This window comes from Anabrus simplex, chromosome 3, assembly GCF_040414725.1.
Source record: "Anabrus simplex isolate iqAnaSimp1 chromosome 3, ASM4041472v1, whole genome shotgun sequence".
NCBI classification, from domain to species: domain Eukaryota; kingdom Metazoa; phylum Arthropoda; class Insecta; order Orthoptera; family Tettigoniidae; genus Anabrus; species Anabrus simplex.
The window spans coordinates 77455362-77481821 of record NC_090267.1 but is presented as its reverse complement, the minus strand read 5'-3'; the positions used below and the strand labels follow the sequence as shown (position 1 = coordinate 77481821).

Genomic DNA, 26460 nt, shown 5'->3' with positions numbered 1-26460 from the left:
CTTCGCTATCCATGAAGCTGATGGTGGACCTGCTGACGTTCAACATACACCTACTCTAACACATGTGCGATCCTAACCAACTCAAGATGGTACTGCATCTTCTTTCTGTCTGATCTCTCAACATCGTTCTTTTCTGAGAGAGCTCGTGGCACGACAGTCGCTTGTAAAACAGTCACCCGAGGCGTTAGAAGAAAAGCTTAAGGCCGGTTCAGAGGGTAAGAGAAATGAGGGGAGTACTTGGAAGAATTATTTCTTAATCCGTTCACCCTCCATGGTTGGCGTTTCCCTCGGACTCAGCGAGGTTGTCCACCTCTACGGCCTCAAGGGCAGTGTCCTGGAGCGTGAGATTTTGGGTCGGTGGTATACAACTGGGGAGGAGGATCAGTACCTTGTCCAGATGGCCTCACCTGCTATACTGAACAGGAGCCTTGAGGGGGGGGGGGTGAAAAGATTGGAAGGAAAAGACAAGGAAGAGGGAAGGAAGCGGCCGTGGCCCTAAGTTAGGTACCATCCCGGCATGTGCCTGGAGAAGTGGGAAACCACTTCGAGGATGGCTGAGGAGGGAATTGAATCCCCCTCCACTCATTGACCTCCTGAGGCTGAGTGGATCCCGTTCCAGTCCTCGTACCACTTTTCAAATTTCGTGGTAGAGCCTGGAATCGAACTCGGTCCTCCGGGGGTGGCAGCTAATCACACGAACCACCGGACTGGTAGAATTCTACTTGTACAAAACTCGCAAAACATTCAGCAGAGTGTTGCAGAGTAAATGGTAGATGGCAGAGTAGCATCACTAGCGACATGTGGCAAAGTAACTCAACGTGTCCGGTTCAGCAGAGTAGGTACTGTGTGGAGATGAGAAGAATGCAAGCATGAGGAATGTGGCCTGCAAGCACGAACTTCCTGTTCTGCCCAGACAGATCGGCTCTTATCTGCTACAAGAAAACATTTACTCACACTTTGCAGTTTGCTGGATTACAACTGACAAGAGCGAATAGCAGCCAGTAGAAAATAATATGAAGTCGCCTGGGTAGTAGTGGAGTTGCTATGGTAACCATTGCGTCACTGGCTCTCCTGGTGAAAATCCCTTCGCCCCGTGCCTCACCAGGCATGTGCATGTAGTAGAGCGACGGCGTAATGGCGATAGTTACGTTGTGTCGTGTGTTTGTTGCCTCTTGGTTTTAAGCGTGAAAAAGAATTTCGTGGAAGACGAAACTTAACAAGTTGCAGAGCTACATAGCGAGTACGAGTATTTATGGAATTTAGGTAGAATAAACTATCGAGAAAGAAACAAGGCAGGCCGCCAAGGCTGAAATCGTGGGGAAAGCAAAAGGCAAAAAGAAGGCTTCGAAGTGAACTAGTTTAAGCAAAATACAGTATTAATAATCTGAGATGCACATATAATAAAATGTGTCTGTAAATTTAGAAATAAAAAGTAATCGGCTTCAAGTTCAATAAATTAAAACGTTGCCAGTGTGAAATGGTTCACTGTTATGAATAAACTTTATTTTGCTTACAGAACTCATTTTCACCAAACTCCACACTACTGTTTGTAAACGGTGCCTGAGCTGACAGCGAAGAGTGGACGGTGGAGGCGCACTCTACCCGCAACTATCCTCGTGTTGACAATCATTAAGCTCCTCTGAAGGATGGGTCCGACAGAGAAACGAACAAGCTATCGAAGGAGGTGGGGGGGGGGGAGACCCTAAATGACACAAACGTAACATCAGAGACAGAAGAAAACAATAATATTAATACTCAAGAAAGGTGCTTACCAAAAGTGGGACCGAGTGGATGAGTCTTTTATTATGATATAGCCTTCTCTACTCCAACACCTTCAAGAAGCTGGTTTCCGGATATCTTGAGTGTGTGCCGCTCACCAAGAGTGGGGTTCCTGAACAGGTTACATACCTTAACGAATCCACAAAAACGCACACGAGATGCTGTCAGTTGGTACAATTATTTTATTCACATCTATTTACAAATTAAACACAAACATAACCTTAATCACTGTTGTCACAAACAAAACACTCACATCGCAAGCCGCCATTTAAAAAAAACAACCGACTGTCACTTCAATATGGAGATTGCAACTATTGCATGCCACGAGGTCACAAGTATTGTCTTGCTACACCATAACTCTACTAAACAACAACTCGTCGTAACCAATAACTCTCCGTTACCATCAAGACCACCTCCTTATATAATGTGCCTGGCCAGGCTTCCAGAAAAATACATTACAAAAATCTATCTTCCTGAAAATTCTAGAGTGCCTAATATATAAATTATAATGTACAGAATATTCTCAATCGTTCTAGTGCCTATTACCTTTCTGTAAGTTACAGTGTGTTTCACAATGATTGATTACAAATTATATATACTGGTAAGAATTAACTGTCCGCCTCTGTGGTGTAGTGGTTAGCGTGATTAGCTGCCACCGCCGGAGGTCCGGGTTCGATTCCCGGCTCTGCCACGAAATTTGAAAAGTGGTACGAGGGCTGGAACGGGGTCCACTCAGCCTCGGGAGGTCAACTGAGTAGAGGTGGGTTCGATTCCCACCTCAGCCATCCTGGAAGTGGTTTTCCGTGGTTTCCCACTTCTCCTCCAGGCAAATGCCGGGATGGTACCTAACTTAAGGCCACGGCCGCTTCCTTCCCTCTTCCTTGCCTGTCCCATCCAATCGCCCCATCCCTCCACAAGGCCCCTGTTCAGCATAGCAGGTGAGGCTGCCTGGGCGAGGTACTGGTCATTCTCCCCAGTTGTATCCACCGACCCAAAGTCTGAAACTCCAGGACACTGCCCTTGAGGCTGTAGAGGTGGGATCCCTCGCTTAGTCCGAGGGAAAAACCGACACTGGAGGATAAACAGATTAAGAAGAAGAACTGATATAAATGTCTATGTGCAGCACATGTTCCATGACATAATCTCACACACAATACGATCATTCGACTACGTAAATAATAATAATAATAATAATAATAATAATGGATGTACATCACTTCATAGCCACATATACAAATAATAATAATAATAATAATAATAATAATAATAATAATAATAATAATAATAATAATAATTCGAGCTCGACATTTGCATTAGTTACCCATGGGTGAGAGAATACTGTTTTCAAGTTATATCTGTTTATCGCACTTGCGTCAATCTCTGGGACCTATGGTGCCTCCTTCTTTTTCAAACACCAATATGGAAAGCCTCACAGTTCGTCCACTCAAAACATCAAATCCTTACGTAGAATTGCAAGTAATAACGCATGTATTTTAACATGTACATTACCCACGATACATCTCCAATGTAAAAACTAGCTCTGCTAATGATTATGATCACCAAAGATTTGCAACTGACAAGGGAACTGTTTCGTTGGGATCTTGAGATATTTCAATTGATTTTGAGGCAATGATTGGCACATGCCGCTCTTCATGGTGTCTTTCCCGTCGGAAGGCGACATTCAGCCTTGAGCAGAACACCTTGATGTTACTCGACAGGAGTAGGCTATGTGCCGACAGCGGGTTTCATCCTCTCCCTACATCATCTCACATTCAGACACGCACGTCACCCAAGGGAGTCAAATAGAAAGACCTGCACCGAACATATCCTCGGACACTCCCGGAACTAAAGGTCGTAAGATAAACAAATATAGACTGTTATGCCTTTCAGCGTTCAGTCTGCAAGCTTCTGCGAATTAATAACGCCTCCAAAAGCCTCTGTTTTCAACGAGCTCTGTAGCCTCATTTAGGTCTGCACCTCTCTCAATAAATCGTTAAGAAAATGAGTCTAACCATCGCCACTTTGGTATTTCTCTGCGTTTCTTACCCTAACCTCCCTCCCCCCGCGCATTATTCTCCTAGGTAACCCATCCTCCTCCATTCGCCTCACATGACCCCCATCACCGAAGTCGACTTCTGAGTACAATCAGTCAATCGCAACTATGAGTTCACTGAATTACCTCTCCTGCACCTTGATTAAATTTCACTTAGTATACTACCTTGCTAGGGGAATACACATCCTAAATACCACGTATATTAGACATGTTTGCCAAATTAATAGCAATTTCGATAGAAGGCAGTTCGGGTTTAGGAAAGGTTATTCCACTGTAGCTCAACCTGTAGGATTCCAGCAAGATATAACGGTATCTTGGATTCAGGAGATCAAATATACTGTATCGGGACTGACCTACCTAAGGAGACAGGGTACCGGAAGATCATGGAGACTACTGGGAAAATTAAGTGCAATTGGACTAGACAAAAAAGTGACTGACTGGGTGGCTATATTTCTAGAAAACAGAACTCAGAGAACTCAAGTAAGTGAAGCATTACCAAGTAAGTGAAGCATTACCTGATCCTGTAATCATTAAGGGGCGAATTCCTCACGATTGTATTATTGGATCTTTTCTTATATAAACAATTATATGAGTAAAGAAGTAGAATCAGAGATAAGGTTTTTTGAGGATGTTGATATACCGTATAGAGCAATAAATAAATTACAAGATTATGTGCAACTGCAAAAAGACTTCGACAATGTTGTGAGATGGACAGCAGGCAATAGCATGATGATAAACGGGGTTAAAAGTCAAGTTGTGAGTATGTTATTTGCTTTACGTCCCACTAACAATTTTTACTGTTTTCGGAGACGCCGAGATGCCGGAATTTAGTCCCTCAGGAGTTCTTTTACGTGCCAGTAAACCTACCGACACGAGGCTGACGTATTTGAGCACCTTAAAATACCACCGGACTGAGCCAGGATCGAATCTGCCAAGTTGGTGTCAGAAGGCCAGCGCCTCAACCACCTGAGCCACTCAGGCCGGGTCACTAATGGGAAAGGTCCTCTCGGTTTTAATTACTGCGCTGATGGGGTGAAAGTTCCTTACGCGGTTCACTGTAAGTACCTAGGAGTTAATATAAGGAAAGGTCTGCATTGGGGTAATCGCATAAACGGGCTTGTAAATAAAAGGTACAGATCACTGCATATGGTTATGGGGGTATTTACGGGATGTAGTAGGGATGTAAAGATGAGGGCATATTCGTCTCTGGTAAGAACCCAACTAGGGTATGGTTCCAGTGTATGCGAGCCTCACCAGGATTACTTGATTCGGGAAATGAAAAATCCAAAGGAAAGCAGCTCAATTTGTTCTGGGTGATTTCCGACAAAAGAGTAGGCTTACGAAAATGTTGCAAGGTTTGTTGTTTAAAGAGGCCTAAGATCTAAGGTCAGCAGTCGTTGCAAACTTTGGACTGGGAAGACTTCAGAGAAAGGAGACTAAGTGGTATGCTCCGAGCTGTCAGGGAAGAGATGGCGTGTAATGACGTTAGTAGACGGATAAGTTTGAGTGGTATTTTCAAAAGTAGGAAATTGGGGCCAATATTCTTTTATAGGAAGAGGAGTCAGGGATTAGAATAATTTCCCACTGGAGATGTTCAATAAATTTCCAAACTTAACAAAATTCCTGCATGGCCACGATCGTTAAGGCGATGACGTGTAAACGGTCTGACAACGCGGTAAGCCTGTTCGAGTCCCGTTGGTCGAAAAAAATTCACCATCAGAAAGTTCGCCGGCAGCGTAGGCCAGGTCGTTGCTTTGCAATTTCCAATCACTAGATTCCGAGCCAAAAGCTTGGATTAAATTCCAAACCTCTCCGCAGTGCTCATATGGAGTGAGGGCACATGACGTTGTTGATGGCGATTCGTCCGTCGGATAGAGACATTAAGCCTAAGTGCTTTTCGACAGGGGTAGGCTCTGTGCCGGCGCCGGGTTTCACCCTACTCCTACACCCACTCCATTCCTACCATAATATATCACGTCAGTCATTTCACCTCATTAACTGCTCTAATGAGGTTGACGTCAGGAAGGGCATCCGGTCACAAAGACCTGCACGACAGATTCATCTCACCTCATACCTGACCCCGTATAGAAACTGGACAAGGGCTGGAGAAACACTAGATAAACAATAGATAGAGAATCTGCCACCTGGGTGACTGGCCTAAATGAAGATCAATGGTAATTGATTGAAACGAGCCCCCTTTTCCACTTTGATATTCTCGATCGGCTCTCAATCCTTATAGGTTTCTTTCCTACTGACATCACTTTGGACTAGGAAATGCTAATTATCATATTATACACGCTCCATCTCGTTTTTTATTTAGTTTCAAATAACTAGAATAAGAAATAAAAAGAACTTCACTGCCAAACAAATCATTGGCAGCTCCGAAGCTGTTTGTAAGAGGACATAACAAGAGGTTACGAGAGAAGAGGCTACAAGCAGCTGCTGTACGCCACTTTATCTTGACACTGATAACATTCCCGCATAAAAACATGCTAATTTTATAACTGCAGGCGTTAGGAAATGATCCTTCCAAACAAGCAAATGTAGCACAGCAGCTCCCAGCTGAATGGCACCACACACAACAATGTTCGCCATCAGTACACCGGAATACGTCGTAATTTCAGTCCAGTGCTGAAATTTACCGTAATTCCAAGGGCTGTATAAACCAAGGAGATGTTCCCTTTACGGTGCATGTAACTGTAGCAGCTAGAACCAGCGAATCTTTCGTACTCTACTAGAAGCAGTGGCGTACGCAGGATTCCGTCATCGTGGGAAAGGTTTCACTTCTAAAACTGTTTACCCAGAAGCAATTAACCGGTATATTTATTTACTACTACTACTTGCATCCAGGAGATATTGGGTTCGAACCCCACTGTCGGTAGCCCTGAAGCTGGTTTTCCATTTTCACCAAGCAAATGCTGGGGCTATACCCTAATTAAGCCTACGGCCGCTCCCTTCCCACACCTAGCAGCCCTTTCCTATCCCATCGTCGCCATAAAACTATGTCTGAAGCCCTTGAAGGAGTATATTAAAAACTTTTTGTTTTGTTAGCGGTTTAACGTCGAACCAACTGAACACATGGAAAGTTTTCGGCGACGCAAGCGTGTGAAAAGGCTAGGACTGGGAAGGAAGGGCCGTGGCCTTACATTAACATACAAAGTGAAAATGCGAAACTACGGAAAACCATCTTCTGGGCTGCCGACGGCGGGAGAGTTGCGGGAGCGGAGGAGGGTTCAAACCCATCATCTCCCGAATGCTGAAGTATACTATTATTATTATTATTATTATTATTATTATTATTATTATTATTATTATTTATTGCTGCCACTAACATCATTAGGTTATAATTAATAATGTTATTTGCTTTACGTCCCACTAACTACTTTTACAGTTTGCGGAGATGCTGAGATGCCGGAATTTAGTCCCGCATAAGTTCTTAATTCTGGTCGCAGGTGTAACATGAATGTAGGGAACTTAACCAAGAGATTGAATTAATCACATTATATAGGCTATTGTTTTAGTCTGCCTCTGTGGTGTGGTGGTTTGTGTAATTAGCTGCCAACCCCAGAGGTACGCGTTCGATTACCGGCTCTGCTACGAAATTTCAAAAGTGGTACAAGGACTGGAACAGGGTCCATTCAGCCTCGGGAGGTCAATTGAGTAGAGCGGGTTCGATTCCCGCTTCTTCTACAGGCAAATACCGGGATAGTACCTAACTTAAGGCCATGGTCGCTTCCCTGTATGTTCCTTGCCTATCCCTTCCGATCTTCCCATCACCCCCACAAGGCAGTCTGGGAGAGGTACTGGTCCTCTTCCCCGGTTGTATCTCCGACCAAATGTCTCACGCTTCAGAACACTACCCTTGAGGCGACTGAGGTGGGATTCCTCGCCGAGTCCGAGGAGTAAACCATCCCTGGACGGTAACCGATTAAATAATAATAATAATAATAATAATAATAATAATAATAATAATAATAATAATAATAATAATAAATTGGTTTAAGTTTTAAAAATGTGCGATTCAAATGTCCATCGAGGGACGGGGACGGTCTAAACTCTGTAAAGCCCTTCCTCCTCTTGCGCACACTAATCCCAGCAAGTATGGCACATCATGAACACTACGAGTCTACGACCATTGTTGCCACCTGTTTGTACAGCAATCAACCCTGCTACTTCCATGTTTGTTACTCCTAATTTACAAACACGATATCAATCCCTCCTAATTTACAAACACGATATCAATCCAGCTTTCACTCCTGTACAAAAAATTAGAGAAGAAAATAAAATAAATATACAGAAAACAAAATTATCGAAACGAGATCGCTAATATCTTGTAATATCGTGACACTTTTAGCGTCTGTTTAGCGACCATTTTCTTTTTTCGTTTTTCAGTTTTTTTTTTTTTTACTATTTGCTTTACGTCGCTCCGACACAGATAGGTCTTATGGCGACGATGGGATAGGAAAGGCCTACAAGTACGAAGGAAGTGGCCATGGCCTTAATTAAGGAGCAGCCCCAGCATTTGCCTGGTGTGAAAATGGGAAACCACGGAAAACCATCTTCAGGGCTGGCGACAGTGGGGCTCGATCCTACTATCTCCCGGATGCAAGATCACAGTTGCGCGCCCCTAATCGCACGACCAACTCGCCCGGTGAGACCATTTTAATGCCGGGAGTGTCCGATGTCAAGTTCTGCTCGCCAGATGCAGGTCTTTTTCGACGCCCGTAGATGACCAGCCCCCATGCCAACGGAATTAACCAATTATGGTTAAAATTCCCGACCTTACCAGGAATTGAACTCGCGACCTCTGTCACTAAAGGCAAGCACCCCAACCATTTAACCATGGGGCCGGACAACTGTTTGATATTTGAAAATCACCCGAGTGAGTTGGCTATGCTACAGGTCGTAAAGCTGTGAGATAATCCCAGCGTTGGCAGATCTCTGATAATTTCCCATGGTTTCCCATTTTCAGTCCAAGAAAATGCTAACATGAGGTTGTACCTTAATATTACGCGTTTCCTATCCCTCCGAAAGCCTATAGGGTCCCTTAGTATGATGTTACACCACTAATGCAAAATAAATGACTTCGCGAGATGCAGAAGAAACCATCAGTGAAACAGATGTAAAAATTGATGATATTCCCTGTTTCAATCAATTTTGTCATTTAATACAATTTTTGAAGGAAGGAAGGAAGGAAGGAAGGAAGGAAGGAAGGAAGGAAGGAAGATGAATCACCAAGACAAGATTGGTGTAAATAGCCTGCCTCAATGATTCACCCAAGTGTTTTATGACACTCAAAGTGGTGATCTGTCCCCCTCCCCCACCATTCTTAGCTACACTGTAAATGCTAAACGTGTCTTTTTTGATAAATGTGCAGTGCATTAATTTTAGAAACCAGTAAACCCCAAACCCCATGGCATTACTTTCTGAAGGGCCTTGGCCTACCAAGCGACCGCTGCTTTGCCCGAAGGCCTGCAGATTACGAAGTGATGCATGGTCAGTGCAGCGAATCCTCTCGGCCGTTATTCTTGGTTTTTCTTAATCGGGGATAGAAACAAGTCCAGTATCGAAAATATGAACAGTGTAATGTGTGTTCAGTACATAATTTTGCGTTCAGTTTGACGAGCTTCTGCTCAGCTCCGTGGCCGAGTGGTCAGAATAGTAGCCTTCGGTTCAGAGAGGCCTGGGTTCGATTCTCGGTCGGGTGGGGAATTCTAACCAAGTCTCATTAATTCCTCTAGCTCGCGGGCTACGTCTTTTGTGTTCATCTTCACATCATCAATTACATACAACACATCACACTAAGAAACATCCAGTAGTGAATACATACCCCCATGTAGGCAATAGGAAAGGCAACCGGCCGTAAAACTAGACCAAATCCATACCAAGTGCCGACCACAGGCCAGAAAGAAGCAAAAGTTTTACGAGTTACTCTTAGAAAACAAAAGGACTTCAGAAAGGAAATGCTTCTTCTGGCAGATATTCGTGGTTCAGTATAAACACAGAAAAATCATCAACTTCTTCTTCTTGACCCTCTGCCCATTTCTGCGGGATGGAACCGGTATCTGAACTCGGCCCAGTTTCACAGCCGGATGCCCTTCCTGACGCGAGGGTTTTTCTGCGGTGGCTAGTATCACATTCCGGCTGTATGTGTTTTTATGTGTGAATGAAGAGAAGTATATTAAGACGAATACAAACACTCAGTCCCCGAGCCAGATGAATTAACTATACGCAGTTAAAATTTCCGACCCCACCGAGAATCGAACTCGAAGCCCTTTGAAACGAAAACCTACACAATGAACATTCAACCACCAAGCCGGATAAAAAGATGATGCTCAAATGCTTCCTGAGGATAGACTAACTGTGAAACCGACTTAAAACACTGAAACATGACGGATTTCTATACGTCATATTTAACAACTTCAGTTAAATTACGTATGTACATTTCTAGCTTTAGTGAACACATTAATATAACACTGATTTTACAGTCATATAAATACATAGGCCTACTTTACTACACAGTATTTTATCACTAAGCCGAAAAATTGTACAAAAACATTTTTTTGTCATATTATAACAATTTTAGTCATTATTCAAGAATTATTCATCTGTCGATAGTGTCCAGTGATTTTGTTTGTATTTTGGATTTCTTTTTCGCAGAAATGATTTGTTGTTACATGAAGTTTCAAAGTAATGCGTTTCGCGACGAGAAGTTACTCGTCAAAATAAAAAACGGCAAACCCGTGCAGTTAGGTTCACGTAACTGTGGGATTGCATTCGGGAGACAGTGGTTCGAATCCCACTGTCGGCAGCCTTGAAAATGGTTTTCCGTGGTTTCCCATTATTATTATTTTTGCTAGTTGCTTTACGTCGCACCGACACAGGTCTTACGGCGACGATGAGACAGGGAAAGACTGGGAGTGGGAAGGAAGCGGCCGAGGCCTTGAGTAAGGCACAGCCCCAGCATTTGCCTGGTGTGAAAATGGGAAACCACGGAAAACCATCTTCAGGGCTGCCAATAGTGGGGTTCGAACCTATTATCTCCCGAATACTAGATACTGGCCGCACTTAAGCGACTGCAGCTATCGAGCTGGATGGTTTCCCATTATTTACACCAGACAAATGCTGGGGCTAATCCTTTCCTATCCCATCGTCGCCATAAGACCTATCTATGTCGGTGCGACGTAAAGCCAATTGTAATAAACAAAAACGAAACGTCAAAAGAATATTGGGAAAGTGGCCAGTTTGCTGCTGGCCTTCTACGCAAAATTTGGACAATATTTTATTTCTTGTGCGTCATATTTCCCAGTTTTTAAGTCATATTTCCAGAATTATCATCATGTGGTTTTCAAGTACGTTGTCAGAAAAGCATGATGAGTTGGCCATGAACTGTTGTCTCATTACGGCTAGTAAATATCATGCTACTTTCGTCCATAGAAAATGCATTTTCTCACGCTGCTCATTTGGTACCGGTACGTAACCCTTCGCGATCCACACAGCGTAAGAAACCCTTGAGTAACATGGTTATCAGTCAATGCACACAGCTGACGACTAAACATGTTGCAAGCTCCCAAAATATTTTAAAATTGCATTTTCAAATATATCTGGAGCATTCCGAAGCACGCGAACTCTAAATACGAATTAATAACAAATCAAAAATTCGAGGAACGTGACTGGACCGCTCACACGACTATCAGCAGTGTGTGCAATATTTTAAAATATTACATAGCTTGTACGTGACATTTCTGCTTCAGACAGTTGAAGAAATCAACTAAACTGAAATACAATATAGGTAATTTATATTCTTAAGAGAGCGAAATTTCTTAGTTCTAATGCTACAGGTCTGAAAATTATCGGTACAGGTGATGAGATGAACGATATTCTAATTATATTAGACCCTTTAACTTATAAAATTTATCATTATAAATACAGTGAAAATAAAAATTCAGTTTCTTATTAGAAATATCCTAAACCTATAGTTCTCACACAAGTTCCAATATTATATATTATTTTAAAAGCCTTCCTGAAGATAACACACATATGTTTAAAGTACTCGAGGAAATCAGATTGATACTGCCAACAGTACATTAATCGAATGCATGTGTAAACAGTATTTTCAAAATTCAGGACATGTTTTTTCAGGCTAAATACCCGCTGTTGTGTTTTGCCTTTTAAATTCCGCGATGCTCGCTACACTGGCACATGCAAGACAACGTACAGTATCCAGGTCACTCCTGATGTCAGCAAGGTGACTCAATACCCGCGGAGTATCAACACGCTCACAGCAGGCCTTGTAATTGGAACATTCGGATCATCAGTGTGTCCAACGTATTTCAAAAGTAGCTGAATTGCATATTTCAAGGTCAGAGCGATAAAGTGCGCCTCGTCTCCGTGAACTATGCCTTTCAAACAATCCTACATAAGTCACATTCAACGAACCTTTTCTTACTAAATGATTTTGAAGCAAACTTCTCAAACTAACGTCGTCTATCACACAAGTTCCCAGTGTGTTACCATAGCGACGTAACAATTGAAGCCAAGCGGTTCACACACGGAACAATATCGCACAGATTTCCCGACATGATAAGATACACTACTAAACAACATGAAGAGGAATGCCATACATAACATACCATCATGACAGGGTGGTCGTGGGTTCACGCCCCTCCCCTGGCCGCACTCCTCGCCACCAGCATGTCTGACACTCCTGACACTAGCACAATCACCATCACTCGGAACACTCGCACACACGAACAAGTGAAGACACTATGTGCGTTCGTTTGCCTGCTCACTGGTACTTCGTGGTGGGCGCACGCCACTTTGCGACGTTGTCAGATCGACGTTCCTCCACTCTCACAGCCAGTCATGGCCCCCTCCCCACTCCACCGCTCCCGCCGCGTGTGTATGTGTGTGTGTCTCTGGGAGATGCAGACGGGTGTCCAGCGCGCGCGAGACTCTGCTCAAGGGGTGGCGGGAGGCGGGGTCCCACGGAAAACAAGAGGGCGGAGTAAAAGCGCAATGTTGCCTCTATTTTTTTCCGTCTGAGCCGCCGTGACTGGCTAGGCTGCGCTCGCTGGAATAATTGAGGCAGCAGCACCCCGCAAGGTTTATCAGGTCGGATCATTGATCCGCGCGCGCTCTCCCGGCGGCCGCAGACCACGACCCCCACCCCCACCCCCTCACCCTGGACAACACGTACACACCTAGAGCCTGCCTATGTCACAGTAGGCACATCGTTATCGCACCCGATACTGACCTTATTTATTAAGGGTTATTTTCAACTCAGGGGTAAACAAAACTCCACAGTTAGGGTGAGAGTAGAGAGGGGGTCGACAGCAATGAAGACAACGGACATAGTAGAGAAAATCCGAGTGATCGAAACTCAAATCGAGAATTCTGCGCAAATGAGCTCCAGTTCTGGAGATCTGTTGCATAATACTGTCATTGTGGTGATTTCGTATAAATCACCAAAACAAGTAAGACGACGCCACAGAAAAATTTCCCTGGTTGAGAAACGAGTTCTCAGAAAAAAGCACCGTAGACCCAAGATCACTGATAAGGTTAGGAATGAACTGAGTCATGGGCGCCCGCAGGATCTTTTCCAAGGGGGGGCACATTAACAATTTTCTTGAATATAAATACCAATATAACGTCAGCAACATTAAATTGTTTACAGAAATTTGCGAATATAACAGATGCTAGATGACTGTCAGTAAGTTCAGTTTATGAAATAATCTGGTATGATATTAAACAATTGAACATCATTGAACTTTTTAGAATTCCAGGGGGGGGGCAAGCGCCCCCCCTTGCCCCCCCTTGCGGGCGCCCATGAACTGAGTGACTAACACGGAGATCTGTATTTCAAAGTGACTTCCATTCATTTATCCTGATACGTGAAGAAGGACTCAGTTCAACAATTCGATCTGCGACTACAAGGTGAAGTGTTGGGATTGTATGTTTGCTTGTTTATATGCTTGATAGTTTGTCGAGTGCTCAGCCGGAAGGCTGGTTGGACCTCAGCAGCTCCACAATCCGCTGCCACAGGCGAGTTAGGCGTCAATGAAGAAGCGTATAAGGGAAATAAGAAGTGGGATAGTTTCCCGTTGCTTTCTTCATTGAGTCAGACCTACCCTAGTCTCGTCCCACATGATAACCAATAAGCTTCGACAATCTGTAAGATTAACTGATAGCCCATTTGAAAAACAATTTTAAATACATTTTCCACAACGGATTGTTTGGAAAAAAGTGAATTTCTGACTTTTGAATTTCTGACCGCCTGGACCCCCGTTTCGTTAAGGGCCTGGATACGGTATACAACCTACCAACATTTCGCGAACTTTCCCCATCTTTGTAACAAAACAAATAGTATTTTAATGCGAATATAGCAATGACATAAAAATACAGTCCGGCCCCATGGCTAAATGGTTAGCATGCTGGCCTTTGGTCCAGGGGGTCTCGTGTTCGATTCCCGACTGGGCCGAGGATTATAAACTTAGATAGTAAATTTCTCTGGTTCGTGGGCCGGGTACTTGTGCCTTCTTCAACATTAGAATTCATCTCAGGTAGAGCCTAATCCACACAGACGTGCAGGCTGACTATACACTAAGAAAATTAAAGTACAGTAGCTTGAAGTAAAGCCTCCGTGGTTCAGGCGGCAGCGCGTCAGCCTCTCACCGCTGGATTCCGTGGTTCAAATCCCGGTCACTCCATGTGCGCGGAGGCGGGACAGGGTTTTCTCCGTGTACTCCGGTTTTTTCCTGTCATATTTCATTCCAACAGCACTCTCCAATATAATTTCATTTCATCCGTCAGCGATTTATCATTGCCCCAGAGGAGTGCGACAGGCTTCGGCAGCCGGCACAATTCCTATCCTCGCCCATTCCATCCTTAATCCGGCCAATGACTAGAAAACAGGTTGTAGGTTTTCATTCATTTCAATAGCTTGAAGTCTGGCCTTCGATACAGAAGGCCCTGGGTTAGATTCCCGACCGGGCTGGGGATTTTTAACCGCATATGATTAATTGATCTGGCTTGGAGGCTGGATGTTAACGTTCGTCTCAATACACGTCCTCATTTACGTACAACATGCCACACTGCCTACCACAACAGAAACAGGATATAGTGAATACATACTTCCACATAGGGACAGCAATCCGACCGTTAAATTGGACTGAATCCGTATGTAATGCCAACCCCAAATAATTGGGAAAAGGCCAGGATGAAAGTGACTGGAACATTTTGAGCGGGAAGACTCCTTGCGGTTGTTCGTGACTTCCGGGTCACTACATTCAGAAGTTATTTTAACTCCTACAAGAACAAAAGGCACAAACAATGTCCCCTGGCAAATGCCCCATTTACGCTCAATGATTTGGCACGACAGTTAATTTTCTCCTCTATACGCTCGTCACCTCGTGCTGGCTGTCTCCCGTTGCTCACGATCATGGCTGGGATGTAAACTCGCCTCCCACTGCGAATCTGTGGAAGTAGGGGATAATACAGGACTGGGGAAGAACAAATGATCAATATGAAAGTACGTGCTGATATTCTGATATTTCGAACAATGCATTCTTTAATTCTGTTAAAGTAAACTCGTAACCTCATCCCGAGATGGTGCAGCTCTTTCCAGGCACACCCTCAATGGAGGTAAGATGCATGCACTATTTTAACTACATACCAGCCATTCTTAAATCTCTAAAAGTACCGTGAATCGAACCAGGGCCTTCGAGGACGACAGCTAATAGTGTTAACCGTTACGCTATGGAGGCAGACATTACTTTAGTTAAAGTACGCGTGACCACGTGTCAGCAACTATCGTAGGTCGGCCACGTGGGTAATCCAGGTAAACAGAGAAATCAAATGAAAGGCGGCGCAGATTTTCAATTTTCACGAACAGTACGACCCTGGCGATCTACGAATGCCAAGTCCCAGTGCTAGAATGATCTGGCCACAGACAGCGGTGAAAACTACTCTGCTGTGCTCCACTCCTATCAGCGCCTCCATAGCAAGGACAGAATAGCTCGAAATCTATAATGGACCAATGTGTCAGTACCAGTAGTTCTCAGAATACGTACAAAATGTTACACAGATATCCGCCTCTGCGGTGTAGTGGTTAGTGTGATTAGCTGCCACCACCGGAGGCCCGGGTTCGATTCCCGGCTCTGCCACGAATTTTGAAAAGTGGTACGAAGGCTGGAACGGGGTCCACTCAGCGAGGGATCCTACCTCAAGGGCAGTGACCTGGAGATTCAGAGTCTGGTTCGGGATACAATTGGGGAGGATGACCAGTACCTCGCCCAGGCGGCCTCACCTGCTATGATGAACAGGGTCCTTGCGGGGGGATGGGAAGATTGGAAGGGATAGACAAGGAAGAGGGAAGGAAGCGGCCTTGGCCTGAAGTTAGGTACCATCCCGGCATTTGCCTGGAGGAGAAGTGGGAAACCACGGAAAACCACTTCCAGGATGGCTGAGATGGGAATCGAACCCACCTCTACTCAGGTGACCTCCCGTCAATATTCTGACAAGCTGTTCCATTCGGAGGGGTAACTCCCCGAGATCGCACGTCATGCAGACGTCCGCTCATGGCCCGCTTTGGGACAGAAAATGCATTCAAGTATCGGAATGGGTAACATTTCGACTAGGATAAAAATATGTAGTGGGGTGGATTGTAAGAATGAACTATTCCTCCCGTCTTTGTTACAAAGGATTCTTCGGTAAGATTATTATTAACACTGGTAGGACGCAGAAAATAAATGAAAATATAAAATAGTTAATACTACAGTTAATCTTCGTTGTAGAATAAGATAGGGAATGCTATTTTCTAGGATAGGACGGCTGTTGACGGAGATATTTGAGAATCAATTGCAGACATTCTCCTGAACTACTATTTCATCCAGCTTGATATTTTTATTGCCTTCTTCCCTGATATCAAGAACCAATTTTCGTTCAATTCTGTTCTGTCGTTTTCTCATGACGCACGAGCATGCATACATACATACGTACATACATACATACATACATACATACTGTGCTTACATACATACAGGCAAGCAGTCAGTCATGACAGACATGTTAAAAAATTCCGTAAGGTATGCCCTTAAGAGTTCTTAATGCGGCATGTCAATAGATCAGCTTCCTCAAAACTGCATTTTTAGGTTATATATTCGAAGTATTCCATCAAATATGCATCAAATTTTGTCTACAGTAAATGATATCTCACATGTATACGAGACTTTAAACCAAAAATAAACCTCCTGAGCAAAATTTCTGATATATTTTCTTACCCCAGTACAAAGAAAATATTATTTTTCGCTAAAAAATAAAGAAATAAAAAATGCAGAATGAAAATAAAATAAGTCATGTATAACATTAAAAATTATTGCGCGAATTTCTGAAGTTATCGGAAATATATCTCCGTAAACTGCCGAGTATACTCTGGGCTACTTTATACAAATTATACGTTTCCAAATATTAATTCTGATGTGGGTGGGAGGTTTTGATTAAGAGGTATTTTTAATAACCTGACTGATAAAAAAGGGCACCTTCTTTTTTTCCTGTCACTTTTTCAATCATCTGTGTTCGTCACTTTGTGAATTATGCCCAGTAGTACAGCCGGATGGACTTCCTGACGCCAACCGTTTGTGGAAGGATGTAGGCCTATACACTACTGGTGTGTTTCTGTGATGGTTTGTCGTAGGATGTCCCTGCCTGTCGTATGAGGCGACTAAAAGGGGCCAGAGGGGCTCTTAACTTGGGAGCGTAACCTGGCGACGACAGGGATCTTAGCTGAGTCGTAGCATTGCTTCCATGCCGGGCTGAGTGGCTCAGACCGGTGGTATTTGAAGGTGCTCAAATACGTCAACCTCGTGTCGGTAGATTTACCGGCACGTAAAAGAACTCCTGCGGGACTAAATTCCGGCACCTCGGCGTCTCCGAAAACCGTAAAAGAGTAGTTAGTGGGACGTAAAGCAAATAGAATTATTATTATTATTATTATTATTATTATTATTATTATTATTATTATTATTATTATTATTATTATTATTATTATTGTACCGGGTGGTACACCTCCACGCCGCTAGTTCAAATATTGCGCCAATTTAATCTACTCTACAGGAGAAATCCCGAACTCTGAAAAACTGTATTAATTCTACTGTTTCTCCGTAGATGGCTCTATGTGAGTTTCGAGGTGTTTTTGTTTGCTCTGTAGCAGTGGCGGTTTCTGGTATAGCGCAATGGAGCAATGAACCTCCAGTTTATATCAAATTGTACTCAACTACGTAATTTTCATAACTCCGTTGTCAATCTCGAAGCTCTTGCTAAGTCCCTCTATGCGTAATATACTCGTACTGGCTTTCAATTCATATGAGCTGCGCAAGGTCTGTGGCTGGATACTTGTCTGGAATGAACCCCCTTGCAAAGGCGATCTCTCCGTCCGTACATAGGCGAAGGGAGCGGCGAGGTGCGGGGGGACGAAAGCCAGCACTAAGGCAAGACCAGGATATCGCAGAAACGGATCTCTGTTCTTTACGCATGCGCAATAGGCCACTGTCTCAAGACTAGCTAGTCGTGTTGTTGGGGTTGGGGTATGTGCCTGCCATCTGTTGGCCTTACGGGAATTTGACTAGGCAACAGAGAATAGTGCACGTAACTAGCGCTAGTGTTGAAAAGCATCGTTACTACCAAAAGTCACATTAAACTGTCAAATTCCAATTAATATCTTGTCCCAAATACATCATTACTTACTAAACATCTATTCATTTGCCTTCTTTGGAATAATTACCTTTTGGAGAGAAACTTAACTCAAAAATCATTGAGGCAAAGAATAGAGCGGCAAGGTATGAAAACTTTTAAATATAGTTGTTACTATTCCCATGACATCGGAACCAGAAAGGTGTTTCTCTACCCTGAAGAGAATAAAGACTTTCTAGTGCAGCACAATGACCGAGGATAGACTTATTGCTCTTGCTATGTTGTCAATTGAAAGGAACTTTGTTCGAGACTCTGCGGACTTCAATGAAGCAGTTATTTCTTATTTTGCATGTGGTAAAACTCGGCATGTAGGCCTACCGTATTTTCTACTCCTCTCGTATTTGATCACATTTCTAGAACTTATGTCATCTTAGTTTAGGAGGTTACGGCCCACGATGGAAGAGAAGCTGGCTGAGAGGGGGAGAGGAGAGGTCGGGGGGGGGGGGGGTGGAGGTAACTTTTTCTTCTTTTGAACCCCCAGTGATGAAAGTCACGCGCCGCCACTGCTCTGTAGCAAGAAGTGTGGACATTCTCTTCTAGATGCCACTACATAAAAACTATACCTGTGCACTCTGGTGCTATGGAATGAACCTTCTTGAAGAAATATTGTATTCCTAAGTTTTATTTTTACTAAATTTTGTTCTGTGGTTTGGGGGGTTGGCAATATAAATCAGTTCTTTCCGCCCGTTTTGAATGTAACCAATCATGAATTTTCTAAATTAATTTTCCACCAATCCTAGTTTTCTTCTTCAGTTTTGACATGTAATCTTTGGCTGACCAATAAATGCTTGTGGGCGGGTGTTATCATTCATGAAAGGTCTCGAATGTTCCACGAGGATATATAAACTGCTGAATTTCTGGGGTCGGGGCCACTTCAGTAACATCTTTCTTTGTGTATGGATATGTAGCAGGGGGCGGGAAGCGCCTCTTCCTTCAAGCAGCAGTTCTTCTACAAGGTAATGGCCTGTTAACATCTTCATTTCTAGCTAGCTCCGCAGTTTAACTCTCGGGGAAGGTTCGAAACCTTTAATATGTAACCTACCTTTTAAAATGTAAATTCTTTTCTGTCTATCTATAAAGTACAAATCTGTAAAGCGGGGATAGAGAGTGCTTCTCCCTCTCGAACTCCCCTTCATTTTTGTAAAAATGAGGTGACTACGTTTTCATAACCGTTCTTCTCTTCTTTTATGTGGTAAAATTTTCTCATACGTGTCACCTAGTACGGGATTAGCCCCATGTATAACTGGCCGAGTGCCACCTAGGTTTTAGGCAATTTCATGTAGGAGTGCAAGCTACGCCTCCAGTCAATTTGGTTTTCTGGGCCATTTAATTAACCCGACATTTTGTTTTCCTCATGTAAAGGCCCTGTAGGTTGGGTATTAAATACCCCTGTTTTTTGGTGTGCCTTGAAGGCAGTCTTAAGTGAAGGTTGTCGTAGCCTTTGATAGGCTTGTAATATTGAGAGCGGTTCTGCTCTTTTCTTTAACATTGTAATTAGGAGCAAGTGCTCCTTGTACTTAGGGATTTTCTGCCCTGTAGCTCTGCGATTGTGAGCTGAGAGCTCGAGAGTTAATGAATTCGGGCCGTAGCCCAGTAAATTGTGTACCTGATGTAACTTGTTGTTATTTGCTGTCAAAATTCTATACTACCATTGTTAAGTTTTGAAAATATAACCTTGTTAAAATTTTAATTCATCTTTCATGCTTCGGTAGTTGAGACCTATTCCAGCCAGCACCTTCTTTCTCCTCTGCAAATCCACAAAACTCCGTAACAATTATTATTATTATTATTATTATTATTATTATTATTATTATTATTATTATTAACATTGCTTCCTACCGAGCTCGATAGCTGCAGTCGCTTAAGTGCGGCCAGTATCCAGTATTCGGGGGATAGAGGGTTCGAACTCCACTGTCGGCAGCTCTGAACATGGTTTTCCGTGGTTTCCCATTTTCACACCAGGCAAATGCTGAGGCTGTACCTTAGTTAAGGCCACGGCGACTTCCTTCCCACTCCTAGCCCTTTCCTGTCCCATCGTCGTCATAAGACCTATCTGTGTCGGTGCGACGTAAAGCAATTTGTATGAAAAAAAATGCTTCCACTTACTTGTGCCAGACTCCTCCACTTTCATCTACCCCATCCGACGTCCCTTAACGTTGTCAATTCTTGTTCTTTCCGACCTAGAGAGTTTCATTTCCACGTCCTTCGTGGCCCTCGTGTTTCTTTGGCCGATATCTCGATTTTTCGAAATGTCGAACCCCTTCCATTTTCCCCCTCAGATTAGTATTAATTGAGGATGGTTGCGTAGTTGCATTTCCTCGTAAAAAAAAATAATCATCACAACAATTATTTTGCAGTGGGGTGTGTTGTGTGTAAATAAATATGTAAGTTCAGACGAACACAGACACCCAGCCCCCGAGCTTGAGGAATTAACCAAATGCGACTAAAATTCACGCCCGAGAATCGAACCCGGGACTCTATGAACCGAATGCCACTAAGCTGACCATTCAGCCAATGAGGCGAACATTAACAAAAACAAACTATACCTGAAAAACAATTATTGATATTATATTGAATTTAGTATACACACCATTCTCAAAGCATTTCTGTTCAGAAATTTGAAAGTTTCATTCTTAAAAGCTAACAGATTGTGCTAGCATTCCATTCCGCGATCTTGAGCACAAAAGGTGAACACCCACGCAGCCGATCAAGATATTTCAACAAGTTTCACATTCAAACAATGTCTACCCCTGTGAAGTCGGCCCATGCGCCACCTGCATTCCGCTTGTGGTGGTTGCTTCATGCTCAACTTCTACCTGTAACGGTTTTGAGCAATACTTTCGCAGCGCTGGAATTCACACACTTAGTTTTCTTGTTCTAACGGAAAGCTTGCAGCGTGTTTCTAAACGTGAGCATCTATCGGGCTAACAAGGGAATTGTTAGGACTGGACCAGATCGATTGCAACGACACTTGGTAAGACGATCAATCAGAACATCGCTGCCGCCAGGGGTGTACGCAGAGGGGTGATTAGGAGCGATAAATCCCCCCCCCCACTCCACCCGAAATTTTTAAGTTTAGAACTTGTGATTAATAGTGGCAACCATGTAAATGAAAATTTTAGGTACCGTAAACCGGGGTTTCTTTGCAGCTTAGGGGGTAAGTTGGCACCATTTTTGGAAAACTGTTTTCGGCGCTCCAGTGGCGTTTGAGGGACTAAAATCCCGAGGGGGGTAAAAAAAGGTGGTATTCACTGTTTAATAGTCCATATTTTCAGACAAATTTGACTTGCAGGTACAAATTTTGGCACTGAGAGAGAGTAACAACCGCCAATAGCTTCTGAACAACACCGATGGCACCGAACAGCAGATCGAATTACAGCTGTCCGTGTAACAACAGCACATGGCACTATGAAGTGAATGGCTTGAGCACATGGTTCATGAGGAAGAGGACTTCGCAGGAAAATTTGTGTGGGCTGACAAGGCGCAATTCAAACTTAACGGTACAGTCCACGACAATTGTGTCTACTGGTCTCCAGTAAATCCTCACGGCCATGCGGAGAAATCAATATTAATACAAACATGTCTTAATTAAATAATTGTGTTATTTTGAAAGTTTTAATGGAGTGTTTCTATTTTCACAATATGCACCCAACATTATTTTATACTGGGCGAGTTGGCCGTGCGGTTAGGAGTGCGCAGCTGCGAGCTTGCATCCGGGAGATAGTGGGTTCGAGCCCCACTGTCGGCAGCCCTGAATATGATTTTCCGTGGTTTTCCATTTTCACACCAGGCAAATGCTGGGGCTGTTCTTTAATTAAGGCCACGGCCGATTCCTTCCCACTCCTAGGCTTTTCCTATCCGATCGGTATAAAATATATTTTATAGAAGTCCCTAAATTTTAATATTTAATATCCCCCCCCCCCCAGAAAATAACGTCTGTGTACGCCGCTGCTGCTCGCCTGCCGTTACTTACCGTAGGATGTCCATAGCATGACGAAATGAGTGAATCTCAACAAGAATCTGGGAGTTTCTTCGTATGCAGGTGGTGGTGATGGTGGTAGTGATTATTGTTATAAGAGGAAGTACAACTAGGCAACCTTCCTCTATATTAGTGGCGTCGACTTTTATGAGGGGGGGGGGGCAAGACGTTTCCTGCCCATCCCCTAAACTGATCTTGGAGGAGTAGAGTTCAATTTCCCCTTCCCCCCCCAAAAAAAAAACGTGGAGTTTGATACTCTTCGGAGGCTGCTAAGGCGATTCTGGAGAAGGTGGTAGTTGGTTTTATATCACGAAATGAGATTAGAAAGCGGGCATTCCTTCACAGAACTGCATTTCCCAATGGAGACTGTTCAGGTGGTACATCTGGTGGTAGAGCTTTTCGCATTTCATATCATGAAATGCATAAAATACAGTAAGTAATAGTATATTTATTTAGCAAGGTATTTATGAAGCAAGGTCTAATTTTTTTACTTGTTACTTTTTTATAGCTCCGTACGAAGAACATTCCTTAAAAATATTTATTTATGAATCAAGTCCTATTTTTCTGTTTACTTGTGAATATTATTAAAAACTCCGAACATAAGATTCGTTCAAAAATGTATTTGATAAACAGGCTCTATTATTTTTCTGTTCTTTCTGTCTGTTTGTTTGTTTGTTTGTTTGTGAATATTGTTATTGTACAGGCTTGTTTGAATTAATAGTTATTCCTCATTTCACATGCCTGTGTTCATGTTAATCATTACCCCCACCGAGCTCGATAGCTGTAGTCGCTTAAGTGCGGCCAGTATCCAGTATTCGGGAGATAGTAGGTTCGAACCCCACTGTCGGCAGCCCTGAAAATGGTTTTCCGTGGTTTCCCATTTTCACACCAGGCAAATGCTGGGGCTGTACCTTAATTAAGGCCACGGCCGCTTCCTTCCCACTCCTAGCCCTTTCCTGTCCCATCGTCGCTATAAGACCTATCTGTGTCGGTGCGACGTAAAGCACCCCCAATAATTACCCGAATTACCCTGCTCTATAAACACTAATGAGAGGAAAAATGGAAGGGATCCGACACTTCGAAAAATGAATGTATCGGCCAAAGAAAGGTAAGGGCCAACAAGGGCGTAAAAATTAAAGACTCCCTAGGCCTCGAATTCTCTGATACCGCCGGGATCTAAAAGAACGATAGGTGACCAAGGGAGGTCGGATAGGATGGTTGAAAGTTCGCAGCATTGCACAAGTAAGTGAAAGCAATGTCAGGACTCAGCTAAGCGCCCCGTGGTCGCCAACCCAGTTCCCAAGTTAAGAGCCTCTGGGGCTCCTTTTAGTCACCTCTAACGACAGGGAGGGGATGCCGTGGGTGGTCTTCTATCGCCCACACCCACAGGGGGATTCCTCGTATACATTAATTTAAGATTATACTAACAGCATGCCCGTTCATGTATAGATGACCAAGGTTTCAAAGTACATAATATTTTAGTTTTCATTATAAATGGTATGTATTAAAAACCCTAACAGAGCCTCCGTGGTTCAGACGGGAGCGCATCAGCCTCTCACTACTGGATTCCGTGGTTCAAATCCCGGTCACTCATGTGAGATTTGTGCTGGACAAAGAGGAGGCGGGACAGGCCGTTCTCTTGGTACTCCGGTTTTCCCTGTCTTCTTTCAATCCAGCAACACTCTTCAATATCATTTCATTTGCCAGTCATCAAACATTGCCCCAGAGGAGTGCGACAGGCTTCGGCAGCCGGCACAATTCCTATCCTCGCCGCTAGCTGGAGGCCTTCATTCAATCAATTCCTCACCCGGTCGAATGACTGGAAACAGGCTGTGGATTTTCATTTCAAGTATTAAACCCCTATTATTTTGATATATTTCCTACACTGTACGAATTAGTAAAATAAGTTTGTAGAGAGTAATGTTCTAATCATGCTGTAAAAAGAAAATCATCATTTGCGATATACTATGCTTCATGCACATTTGAAAGAGAACTGTCGATATAAGCTCATTCATAGTCATTATGAGCCCAGCTATTTTTCAGCAATTAATTATAACATTACCGATGATTTTACCATTAAGTGTAAGATGTCTTTATTGATCATCCTATGAAGTTCCACTGAAATCTGTCTGCTCGAATCCAATAAGTTCCCTCGTGAGTGAGTACATGTCCACACGATGCAACTCTGTTGAGAGAGTTACCGTCCGCACGTCTCGGATATTGTGCAGCAGTTGACGACCTAGTGCGGGCGCAGTTCGAGCCCCGGCGCTCGGTGGTCATTGACCTCGCCTTGCTGTTTCCGTAGTCTAACCCGCGGCCGGATGCCAGTCGCTGATTGGCGTGGCTGCTCGCACAGTATGGGCCAGCAGCCTCAGTGACAATGCACAGGTCAGAAGACGGTATTGCACTCCAGCGGCATCTGGCGTTAGCTCTACTTACTTCACGTCTGACCTTCTTTGGCCTGTTTGCGAGGCCTAGAGAGTCTTAAGCCCTAACCATGTTTGTGTGACAGTGGCAGAAAAATAAACCCATTCCTTTCCTCACGTATCCCTCTCAGGGTTCGCTCGTTTATAATACCCTCCTGGTTTAATCACCTTGCTGCCGTTAACATCAATGTGCCCGTGATAGTAAGCAGTTGTGTTTGGTGGCGGTCCGAGTGATCGCAAGCCCATGGTTCAGAGTTGTTATTATTATTACGTCCCACTAACTACTTTTGACGCTTTTCGGAGACACCGAGGTGCAGGAACCTTGTTCCGCTGGAGTTCTTTTACGTGCGAGTAAATCTGCCGAAAAGAGGTTGACGTATTTGAGCAAATGCCACCGGACTAAGCCAAGATCGAACCTGCCAAGTTGGACTCAGAAGGCCAGCGCCTTAACCGTCTGAAAAGAGCCACATGTCGATCCTATATTAGCCTACCTATATCAGATAACCTTGATTTGATTGAGAACTCTTAGTAATGTTATTCCACATACACAAAAGCAACAACAGACGATCGACTTTAATAGTCGTGTTAGAATGATAAAATGCAGCTATTTCTTTCAAAGCTGTCAATTTGAACACGCCTGTTTGTAGTGATTAGAATTTACAAGCAACCTCCATTAATTTCTTATTATTATTCTTCTTCTTAATATGTTTACCCTCCAAGATTGGTTTTTCCTCGGACACAGCGAGGGATCCCACCTCTACCGCCTCAAGGGCAGTGTCCCGGAGCGTGAGACATTGGGTCGGGGATACAACTGGGGAGAATGACAAAAACCTCGCCCAGGCGGCCTCACCTGCTTATGCTGAAGAGGCGCCTTGCGGGGAGATGGGAAGATTGGAAGGGATAGACAAGGAAGAGGGAAGAAAGCGGCCGTGGCCTGAAGTTAGGTACCATCCCGGCATTTGCCTGGAAGAGAAGTGAAAAACCACTTCGAGGATGGGTGAGGTGGGAATCGAACCCACCTCTAGTCATCTGACCTCCCGAGGCTGAGTGGACCCCGTTCCAGCCATCATACCACTTTTCAAAAATTTCGTGGCAGAGCCGGGAATCGATCCCAGGCCTCCGAGGGTGGCAGCTAATTTTATTTATTCCTAAAAATTGCAATCCTTTTCTTAATCTACCACGATAGATTTACACTCTACCACGACGAGCGCAAATGTGAGTCAATGCAGTGTTTCACTTAAGCACTTATAACTACATTCAGTGTGGACATTTTTCAAAAAATCCCGCCCCCAAAAAAAGCCTGATGGTACTGAACCAAGGAACACATTACAGAAATAATTATGTAAATAAGTGAAGTTAATTTGGCTAGTATTTGAATCGAAAAGAAAACGAATAATGAAACAAGTGATTTTAGGCTGTTGTACCGGAAGTGATTTCCGTTTTTTAAAATATTTTTTAAAAGTTTGATAGAGCTA

The 26460-nt window shown here is 43.6% G+C and overlaps 1 protein-coding gene across 2 annotated transcripts in view; it reads right to left on the bottom strand.

The window, feature by feature from the left end:
- mam (mastermind) overlaps nt 1-12595 on the bottom strand; it is a 313135-nt gene extending 300540 nt beyond the window's left edge. Inside the window, exon 1 of one of the 2 annotated variants that reach the window (XM_067142572.2) lies at nt 12466-12595. In XM_067142572.2, the coding sequence (XP_066998673.2) occupies nt 12466-12471 (6 nt within the window). In that variant the 5' untranslated portion in view covers nt 12472-12595. The remainder of the gene's footprint in view (nt 1-12465) is intronic. The other variant, XM_067142573.2, reaches the window with a different exon arrangement.
- Between the last annotated feature and the right edge of the window lie 13865 nt (nt 12596-26460).